An 11,542-nucleotide genomic window follows, 5' to 3' on the forward strand; every position below is an offset into this window, starting at 1 on the left:
TAGCGACCAACAAAGACCTACAAACCACCATTGCCACCAATTTCGGCACCTCCACTCAATCCAGCATACTGAGTATATTGACTACAGTTTTGACCTTGTCCTCTACAAAGACAACATATCCAAGGACCACACATTTTCTATGAGTCAATTTCATTCAGGTAGCAGGTCGATTTGGGATGACATTTGATGAGGGCTAGGCATTGGTTTAGAAATTTACAAGTTAAAACACAAGATTCGTTATAAGTATAGTGCTAAACTGACAACCAATCCTATCAAAGTTTAGTTTAAAATGTCATAATTCAAATCAAATACTGGGAGTTTTAAATTCTGGGACATTTTCCAGGGAATTACAGTCGAGTGTACGTATAATTGGCTATGAAAGATTGGGATTTTTTTATAGAAATAAACAAGAATTTAAATAGCAAGAAGTTAAAGAGCAAACAATATATAAATGATAAGAGAAATTAAACTGAAAGCAAGTAAGGCAAAGGAAAGAAAATTCAAATGCTAAAAAGATCTTGGTAAGGGTCGAGAGTCAATGATTACTATCCTTGTCATTCATCAGAAACATGACAATTATGAAGAGTTAATCCTACTTTGTCAACCTCTACACATTGAGAAAAGTCAAGTAGGTATAATTAATCCTAATCCATAAGTCCTAACCAACTTACTAATTGAATTAGTAAAAGATTAGCATCAATAGAAACAAGATTTACTAACAACCCTAAATCACCAATCAATATTGGACATCAATACCTCAAGGTCACCTAAGTCCTCAATTCCAAGCCAAGAATGAAAATCTACTCTATAATTAAAGAAGGCATTTTATCGAACACTTAGAAGACATAAAAGCAAAACATCATAAATTGCTATAATAAATAAAATCTACAACTAATCAAGACAAGAAAGTAATAATAACAACTCAAATGAACATCAATAAATATGAAAAATATCAAATTGCATTAAAGAAAATTGGAAATTCAACAAGTGTTCATAAACTAAAAGTAGAAAAATCAAGAAACTAACAATAAAAACTAAGTAAACTAAGATGGTAGAACAAGAAACTATAAAGAAAACTAAACTAAAACAAGATCAAAACATAAAACTAAATAAAAATCAAACTAAGAAACCCTAAACACCCTAAAATTCTAGAGAGAAGTTGGAGCTTCTCACTCTAGAATCACCTAAACCATAATAAAAAAAACCTAAACTAAGACTACTTGGTTGATCCTCCTTTGATCCATGCTTCAAATGCTTCAGAAATGAGTTGGATTGGGCCCATGATAGGCTTGAAATCGCGAGCCACGTGTTCTTTTAAGTGAGTCATGTGCTGCAACTCATGCGTACGCACACATGCTGCGTACGCAAAAATATGAAATGATGCATACGCGTGTATTCGCGTACGCGTGGTATTCGTGTACGCACGACTTGGAGTTTTGCCAAACTTCATTTCTTCATAAATCCTCCACTTTTGCATGCTTTTGCCTCCATCTTCTAAACCATCCTTGCCTTCTACACCTTAAATCACTTAAACAAACACATCAAGACATCAAATGGAATAAAAGTGGAATTAATTTAACAATTTAAAGCATAAAAAACATGTTTTTAGCAATTAAGCACAATTAGGAGGAAATTCACAAAAACATGCAATTTCAAGGAATAAGTGCAAGTTGATAAATTTCACTCTTTTCAATCCAAAAATCATCGTAAAATATGAATTTATCAACCTTTTAACATTCGCCTCAAGGTAGGATTAGCAACCATCATCGATCCCGAATAAGCAAGTCATATCTCTGGATCACCTAATGAGACAAACTTCACTCTACAAACCTTGCAAATCTCTGACATCTTGTATGCGTCATTAACATGTACCTGTCAATCGAGGCGCTGGTTGGCACAACAACCAATAACGTGGCGACAGGATATTTACTCCACTCGAAAGTGCCCACAGTCACACACTTACTACGCAAGATTAATTACTAACACTTTTTTACTATATTTCCTACATGTTGCATATTTGCTTCTATCTGTTAAGTGACAAATTCAGAGTAAGTAAATTCGGCATGCTTGCGCTTGTGAGCCTCGGCACGTTTCTGCGTAAATAACTCATTCAATTATAATATGTTGCTTAGACGAACGCCAACATAAGAAGGTTTTTGGCACCCTTTAACATTGAATTTATGCACTCGACTAGGTTTGTTGTCATGTGATCCATCGATGTCCCTTGTCAAATGTTAATACCCACTCGTGAAGTTCAATGTTGTCACACCACCAGGCATATGCATGACCTCGCTCTTACAACTTCTTGTAGTTGATATTATACTCCTTCACTATCCTTGAATAGCCTACAAATCACACCGTAGATTGTCGTATTAAGCACTACCAACACATTATAAGTAGAAATAACAGTAGCGTCAAACACCTATATTGACAACAAATTTATGCAAGCACGAGGCCTTGAATGCCCTTAAGAAGTTGCTATAATTCATTACTGCCCGTATTGATTCATGTCAATAAGAGATTATCCCCACATTGTCTCTCCTAATAACATGTCTTCATAAATTACTGAGGAAAAAGTGTCACACCTGCAATCTCCCTTCTACAATGGAAAAAATAATTGCTGGTAAAATGTTTTGGTTCCCATCATGTGCAATTACTACCAAAAGGTCACCTTTTGTATTTTTGCAAAGGTGTGTTCCGTCAATCTGAACCAGAGGTTTGCAATGTCGGAATGTTCTAATGCACGAATTGAAATTCCAGAATATCTAGTGAAGTATTCTGACACCGTCCACCTCTTCACCCCCGTTATATAGGAGTCGTGTTTCTATTTGGACAATTGAGGCAGGCATCTTCTGAACTTTTATTGTGCACCACAATGACAAAGTTTCGTAAGATTCTTTCCAGCCATCGAAAACTTTTTCGATCAATTTTTTCTTTAGCAACCAAGACTTTTGGTAACTGATGATGTAGTTGAACTTAGATTAGACTTCCATAATTATATATTTCATCTTCAAGGATGGTTCGACTTCAACCATTGGCCTTATAGCCTTAACAACCGTGGCTGAATCTAACTTAGAATAATCATGTGAAATCGTTTTCATGGTGTATGTGTGCCTCCTGTTGTATCTCTGTACCTCCTAACAACCTTTTTTCCAATAAGCCAAATCGGCCAACAACCATATGTCTCGCATTTTTCATAGAGCGTATGTGGCTCAAACTCATACGACTCCTCTAGAAAGAGCGTAACTCCTAATTGCCTCGACGACCAACTTTCTAAAATTGTATTCCATCCCGATCTTAAACTACCCGTCCTTAGAATCAGCAACATCTACAGAAAAATAAATTGTCACTCATTGATCCATCCAAAATATAAATTAAGAAAAATGTATTATTCACTCCTCACGTAACTATTATTCGAAGAATTCTGGAGTATGCAGGGTGTCAAGATACAAGCTATACTTAAAAAGTGCAACATCCATGGGTTTACTGACTGCAGGTGGAGCCACTACATTTTTCACGACTAGACCTTCCCCATCACCATCCCTGTCCTCGTCACCGGCTTCGTAGTTACCTTCGAAGTGCTCTTTGCTATTACTATTCACTCCTTTGTACACTTCATCTCTTTCATCTTCCATGTCTAAGTCATGTTAAATCCCCTCCATAGATATATGTTCAAACTCAACATACAACTCAATCTTTGGTTGTTTCACCTGAGTCTGCTGGTGAATATAAAATATATGCTACATACTTGCTTCATCAATGATCAACATAATATCAAACTATATTAGGTCGCCAAATACGATAACAAGATTCCTGTACATAATATTGCTCAATCTCTTTAAGATATCATTCTATATGCTTTGATAGAGATCATATTGTAGCTCTGCAAATATCATAGTACACGGAACCATAAACAAAAATAGATTCTCACACACAAAACTCATCCCTTCATATGTATTTTGTATAATCATACCTTTGTGATATACCACTATATTTACGGTACCATCCATCATACTACCAATACACTAAAATAACACTCCTTATAATGAAAAAGATGATAACAAGTTTCGCTTTTATAGAGTGCTCGCCAAATGCGTGACGTGTCCAACATGCAATCTGCAAGAGTGCTCGCCACCCCTGCATGTTGGCTAGGTGTTTGCCACGTATCCAAGTCTTGCGTGTTGACTCCACACACCACTTGCGTATTAATAGGGGGTGTTTGCGGTGCGATTTAGTTATATTAATTCTGCGGTTGGGTTTGGTTCAATATCTTTTATTGAGGCTAACCGAATCAAACTAAATCAACTAAAATCAGTTTGATTTGGTTTAATTTTTTCGGTTTCTCAATTTAAAAAAAATATTTTATTCTAGCAAAGCATGAGAAGCATGAGAAGTTTAACAACAAAAGAAATTATAATATAACGATTGAAAAGCATAAGAAGTTCAACAAAACAAAAAAAAAGTTGTTTCCATTAATTTTTCCAGCAAAAGAACCATATCTTGATGTTCTCTTACAAGACAAGACAAGACAGCAAAACATTATTCAACAAATAAAGAACCTGAAATCAAAAAGTGAGTTATAACACAAACAATTAATACTATACAATAAAACTAAGTTATATTGATTTAAGTTAAAATCCAACATATGCTAGAGATATAGAACACAATTCATAGAATTATAAAAACATAATTAAAAAATAGAATCATAAACACAGAATCATAAAAAACAATAAAAATAGAAAATAATAAATTAATAATCAATAGGTCTAAACAATAATCAATGAATAATCAACAGTGAAGAATTGAAGATATAGAACAATAGTCAACAATAAAAAAAATAATAGATTAAATAGAAAAAAATCAAGAAGAAATAGAACCAACCTTACTCGGAGGCTCCATTGTTGAGGGGTTGATGATGCAGACAGAGAGTGGCTGAATTGAGTGCAGGGAGGTCTTGCCATGCGTTGAGGAAAATAGTGTCTGGTGCATGCTGCTGCTATGCATGGAAGAGTATAGGACAATGGCGTGCTGCCGGAGAGATGGTGTGTGGAGGCAGTGGAGTCGTGGAGGACGACAGAGGGAGAGAAGCGGTACGAAGAAGGGAAAGGAAGAGGAAAGGGCCGCGCCACCGCAATGGTGTTGTCCGGCGGCGTCAATGGTGGAGAAGAGGGAGGATTGGAGATGGGAGAGGGATTTTCGGCGCTAAAAGCTCGAGAGGATTGGTGTTAGGATTCAGCCATCACTTAGGCTATGTTTGGATGTTATACTTAAGACAAAAATACAGAGACAGATATAAAGACAGAGAGACAAAGACAGTCTATTATTTTTATACTTCTGTATTATGTTTGGAAGCAGTGTACAAAAACTTGTCAAATGTCATTGTTTTGTATTTGAAAAGATAGATACAATTTACTAAATACATAACAAAAGACATTATATACTATTTTGATTTTTTTAAAAAACTAAAATATTTTTTCGATCAAATCCCATATTATAATAAAAGAAAACCGTTTTTCTTTATTGGTTGCGCAGCTGCAGAACGAAGGAGAAGATGAAGCTAAAATTTTAATAAAGGAACGACAAACTCTACTATTTACAAAATATATTAGAGATAAAAAATCATTAAAATAATCTCTACCTTTTGTGTATTCTTTATCCCAAGGAGGTGGATACAAAAATTGACTAAAAAATATGTACAAAAATATATATTTTATTCCTAATTTCTAAACTAAATATATTATAAAATATGGTATTATTATTTGTTTTTGTCACGGAAGCACATCCAAACACAACCTTAAATCATTTGAAGGTGGGATGAAAATGAATTTTGAGGTGTTTAATTAGAATATTTTAAAAAATCAATTCGATTTGGTTAAATTTTTTTTTATCAGAATAAAAAACTGAACCACAAAAAAAATTACAAAATATTTTTTTAAAGTTTATTCGATTTTCAGGTTGTTTAGTTTTTAATTTTTTTTGTTGGGTTTATTCGATTTTCACTTTGTTGAGTTTTTAATGTTTTTTTGTTGAGTGAATATCTCCATCCAACCCTTGACAATTACTTCGAAAGGATAACGAGGCCTCCAAGAAAAAAAAAACACCTAATCGGGTTCCTGATATTTTTTTTGGATTGATTAGCCACTGTGCCAAAAAAATAACATTGATTTTTTTTTGGCACAAGGGCCTCGTTGTCCTTTCGAGGTAATTATCAGGAGTCGGGTTGGATTTTTTTTTTTTTTTTGTCAAAGACCTCGTTGTCTTTCAAAATAATTGTCAAGGACTATTTTGGATTTTTTCTCTTTTTTGTTCGATTGGTCAATTTTTTTTAAACACCCCTACATATTAAGCCAATAAGCCTGGTCACCTGCAACATCTAGGGGCTCATTTTTTTTTATATTGTAATAAATTGTGAGATGTGTTCTAATATTTAAATGTATGTGAATTTTACATTGGTATGGAATATTTTTTACTTTTAAAAAAAGTACAAAATGTAGGCAAGCATGTAAAAATATATTTTAAATTTGTTAAATACAAAACAGCAATACCGTTTTCATTAAAAAATAATTAAAAACTTTTTTTTTCACAAAACGGCAGGACCGTTTTCATGTGATAATTTTTTTTTTATTTAAAAAAGGAAAAAGTTAATAACGTTTTGAGGGTTTTTGATTTTTCTATTTAAAAAACTAAAACCTAACAGTATATATTAATAATTCAATTTTATTATTAAAAACTAAATTAACTATAAGTATAAATTAACTAAAAAAATATAAACTAATAATAATTGAAACTTCTAATATTTTATGTAAACATACAAAAATTCTAAAAATAAATTTTAGTCATTAAATAATAATTAAGGCTAATAATTTTTAGTAAAATAATTTTACTAAAAATTATTAGCCTTAATTATTATTTAATGGCTAGAATTTATTTTTTTATGTCTACATAAAATATTAGAAGTTTCTATTATTAGTAGTTTATAATTTTTTTGGTTAATTTATACTTGTAGTTAATTTAGTTTTTAATAATAAAATTGAATTATTATTAATTATTATTAATATATACTGTTAGGTTTTAATTTTTTTAAATAAAAAATAAAAAACCCTCAAAACGTTATTAAGGTTTTCCTTCTTTGAATTTTTAAAAAAATTATCCCATGAAAACGGTCCTGCCGTTTTGTGAAGAAAAAGCATTTTAATTATTTTTTTAATAAAAACAGCACTGTCGTTTTGTATTTAATAAATTTAAAAGTTATTTTTACACATAAAACGTGGATGACGTTTTATGCCTTCTGAAAACTAAAAGATATCCCATAACAATGTAAAATTTAGGTATATTAAAATATTCCAGTACATCACACAATTTATTATAATATAAAAAAAATTAGTGCATCTACGGCAGCAATTACAGCAAATAAATTCATTTTCAACAAAAATACCTCAAATTTTTCTATACATAAAAAATGAGTCACAAGTCCTACCATACATAAAAAATGAGTCACAAGACTAAGGGCTTGTTTGGACGAATTTTTAATAAAATATCTTTTTTTAAATTAGTTTTTTAAAAAGATTTTATAAAAAATATAAGTAATTTTATATTTAAATATTTCATATAAAAATATTTTTTTATTTATCAATTATATTTAAATATAATAATATAAAAATATTTTTATTTATTTATTATATAAAAAATATCTTTTTTTTAAAAAGATTTTTTAAAAAAATATAAAATTACAGTTTTTCAAAAAAAATATTTTTTTATTTTTTTAGTGTTTTTTTTTTTATTACTAAAAATTTATGTTAAAAAATAACAAAAAAAGAGATTTTTTTATTAAAAATTTTTTTTATCAAAATAATTGCGTCCAAACAAATACTAATTCTACCAAAATCCAGAAAGAATTTAGAAAGAGGAATAAGAAACACCCTTAGAGCAAGTTCAATGCATGAGACCCAATTTTACTTGGTGAATACTATGGTGCCTATTACTTTGTACTTAAGTTACTAAAAAAAGTAAGTAAATAATATTTAATAAATTTTACATGATTTACATTTTACTTTAAACATTTTATTTTTTACTTTAAAAAGGAAGTTAAGCAATTTAGGCACCATAATAAAGGTACCATAGAACTCATCATTTTACTTTTTCTGACACTCAAGAGGTACTAGCCGTTGGAGCAAGAGAAGAGAAGGTCCACAAGAATTTCTAGAGGGACCAAGCTCTCTGAAGAGGGATTTGGAGAAGCCAATAATAACTTGCCAATTTAAATAATTATATAAAATTTAAATTAATTATATTAAATAATTATATTTTTATTTAATTAATAATTAACATAATTAACATAATTAATATTAAATAATTATATTTTTATTTAATTAATAACTAACATAATTAACATAATTAATTAGATTAAATAATAATTAAATTTTTATTTAATTATTTAATTAATAATTAACATAATTAATTAGAAATGCTCAAATTTAAAATAGGCAGCAACATAGACAATTGAAAAAAGACTTGATTAAACATATATGGCAATTTCACAATGCTTCTTGTCAACTATAGAATTTAATTATATTTTTTTTTATATTAAGTAATTTTACAAATTAGTATAACTCCGAATTATATATTATGTATTATTGTTATATATGAATTTTTTTAATATTAATATCTTTTAATAGTAAGTTATTTTTAAATTTAAAAATTTAAATTACATTATTAAAAAAATTAATTATATTAATTTTAAATATTTTAATTAATTAATAAAGTGAGACCACAACAGGACTAAAATTAGTTCCTTCTAATAGAAAAGAGAGATACTTTGAATTTCTATTTACTATTTATGACGTAAAAACTGATCTAGAATTATTTTTTATGATAGATAGACCATAAACAGCAACTGGATGAATTCCTTACTGAAAATAGTCTTAGAAATTAAAGTCAATCAGGGAGGTTACATTCCCTTGGCAACGACAGAGCCATCCGCTGCTAAATGAGCTTTCAGCGTATGACAATTCAAAGAAAGAACAATAACATAATTCTCGAAGCGCCACAGAGGGCCAAGTCAGATTTGTAATTAATTGTCAAATTGCTTCTTTTCAATATCACGGTTACTAAAGTTCAATTGATCTTCCCCTAATCTGATGAGAACTCAATCAACTAAATTAGATTTCAACCTAACAGTAACATAAATATAAAAACATAGGATAAAATCTGAAATTGAAAGGTTACATTCCCTTGGCAACGACAGAGCCATCCGCTGCTAAATGAGCTTTCAGCGTATGACAATTCAAAGAAAGAACAATAACATAATTCTCGAAGCACCACAGAGGGTGAGCTTTCAGCGTATGACAATTCAAAGAAAGAACATAATTCTCGAAGCGCCACAGAGGACTAAGTCACAAAGATTTGTAATTAATTGTCGAATTGCTTCTTTTCAATATCACGGTTACTAAAGTTCAATTAATCTTCCCCCTAATCTAATGAGAACTCAATCAACTAAATTAGATTTCAACCTAACAGTAACATAAATATAAAGACATAGGATAAAATCTGAAATTGAAATTTATAATCAGACATGGAATTACAATTGACAAGAGATTTGGAAAAGAAATAATAAACGATGATACTTATATAACCTACATGCTTGTTACATAGACCTACATAAGTAATAACAGAGGATACTTATATAACCTACATGCTTGTTACATCGACCTAGAGAAGCTTAAAGTACATGCTTAATCGAACTAAACAGTCCTAACAAGATCTATAACAAAGAAGGGGCTTTAACAAGAGTTGCAGTGAGAACATGTATGTATGAAAATCTGAACAAAGTGTTAAACAATCAAGAAGAGATATTCGCGCTCGATCAATCCCGCTGAAAAAATAAGGGAAAAAATAAAGCGCTAAAAAGCCCCCAGTCACCCAACAACTACTGTTCAAATCCTCGCCTTCATTCACGCCAATCTGCTACGAGAACTCCAACCTCAGCATCTTCCTAAGTTCGTTCGTCGCTTCACTCACCGCCGCGATTTTCTTCGTCACGAAAATCGGCAACGGAACCGAGCTAGGCGGCGGCGACGCCACACACGACCCTGCGTACGTCCCACCGATTAACTCTTTCGGACGGACGGCCACCGCATCGGAGGTGGTCTTCTCGGTTTTGGGAAGCTGCGTGGTTTGGGGAAGGGGTTCCCCGCGTTTTAAGATAGTGAATCGGACCATGATTGGCTGTTTGGTATCGGGTCGGATCTGGCTCTTTTTCTGGCGGTTGGGGTTGGTACGGGAGCTTCGAGAAGATTTAGGACTTGGACTCGGAATTTTAGGTGAAGAAGAAGAGGAGGGGGAGGTTATCGGCTTTCGGGGCCGTGAAGTTGGAAGACAATCCTGAGGGTTAAGAACTGCGACACCAGCCATGGCGATGGATAAAGAGATATGAACCTTAGAAAATAGGAAATTTTAGAGGGATTAGAAAATTGCATTTTCAATGGAAAGAAGGAGTAGGGTAGAAGGTAGGTATTTAAGGGGTAATGAGGCGGCTCTAGGACACAACATGGAACAATAGTGAGTCGGTCACGCGCTCTTATTCTCATCTACAACGCATTTTTCTCACCAAGTTCTAGTAAAAAAGAAACTTTTTCTTATCATATCTAAAAAAATAAATGGAGTTTAATTTAGATACGTTTTTAAAAAATTATATAATTATTTAAATAAATTTATATATTTAAATAATTTTTTAAATAATATATTTTAAAAATTAATTAATTTTTATTAATTTAATAATAATATATAGATAAAACTGTATTTTTTATTTCTAATATTTTTAGAATTATACTAATATTTAATTTTGTTTTTTATTTTTTAAGTAATATTTTTAAATAAATATTTTAAATATTTCATTTACCGATATAAATAATTTGGATACAGGTTACATATTTAGATTCAATTACGGTAAAAATTAATTATGAGTTCTCATTTATAATTTTATACTATAAATAAGATAAAATATAAATTTTTAAACGGGTGCAAATATAATTCGTAAAAGTTAATTGATGTACTTTATATACTCATAATCAATTTGTTTATATTGTAAACGAAATATGCATATTCTATTAGAATGATTCTCCACGCGTAAGTATTTTTTTTATATAGGTCTTTACAAGTCATTTATATTCACGCACTTTGTGTCGTTACTGTACTTTCTTCTTCTTCTTTTTTATCGTCGTCATCAACACCACCTCTTCCTTCTCCTCCTCCTCTTCTTCCTCTTTCTTTTTTCATTGGAATTTCTTCTCCTCCTTTTATATTTCTCTTTTTCATCCATCATCAGTTATCTCGTTGTTGAAGATAATGAATAATTCAGGTTCAGATTATCAATTGAACTAGAATGAAATTGATTATTGTTTTGAATCCAATCAAGTGGCTGAGGTGTGGTTCAATTCAGAAGAAAAAATGTAGTATTAAAAGAAAATATTTTTCTGTATTTGCAGCAAATTTGGGTGTAACACAAAAATATTTGAGTGTATTTTTATTATGATAAGTTTTGCAT

General features: G+C 30.9%; 1 protein-coding gene and 1 pseudogene across 1 annotated transcript; both read right to left on the minus strand.

The window, feature by feature from the left end:
* The window catches only part of LOC107620939 (protein FAR1-RELATED SEQUENCE 5-like), a 35,356-nt pseudogene extending 31,721 nt beyond the window's left edge, over positions 1-3,635 (minus strand).
* A 5,907-nt stretch (positions 3,636-9,542) lies between these two features.
* LOC107623791 (uncharacterized) lies at positions 9,543-10,498 on the minus strand. Its single transcript, XM_016326165.3, has one exon. The coding sequence runs from the start codon at positions 10,408-10,410 to the stop codon at positions 9,964-9,966; it is 447 nt and encodes a 148-aa protein (XP_016181651.1). The 5' UTR covers positions 10,411-10,498; the 3' UTR covers positions 9,543-9,963.
* Positions 10,499-11,542: the final 1,044 nt, after the last annotated feature.

Source organism: Arachis ipaensis, chromosome B10, assembly GCF_059453495.1.
Source record: "Arachis ipaensis isolate K30076 ecotype BB chromosome B10, ASM5945349v1, whole genome shotgun sequence".
NCBI classification, from domain to species: Eukaryota; Viridiplantae; Streptophyta; class Magnoliopsida; order Fabales; family Fabaceae; genus Arachis; species Arachis ipaensis.

Excerpts from the sequence above, each read along its gene's own strand:
- LOC107623791 (XM_016326165.3), bottom strand. The coding sequence starts at position 10,410 with ATGGCTGGTGTCGCAGTTCTTAACCCTCAGGATTGTCTTCCAACTTCA.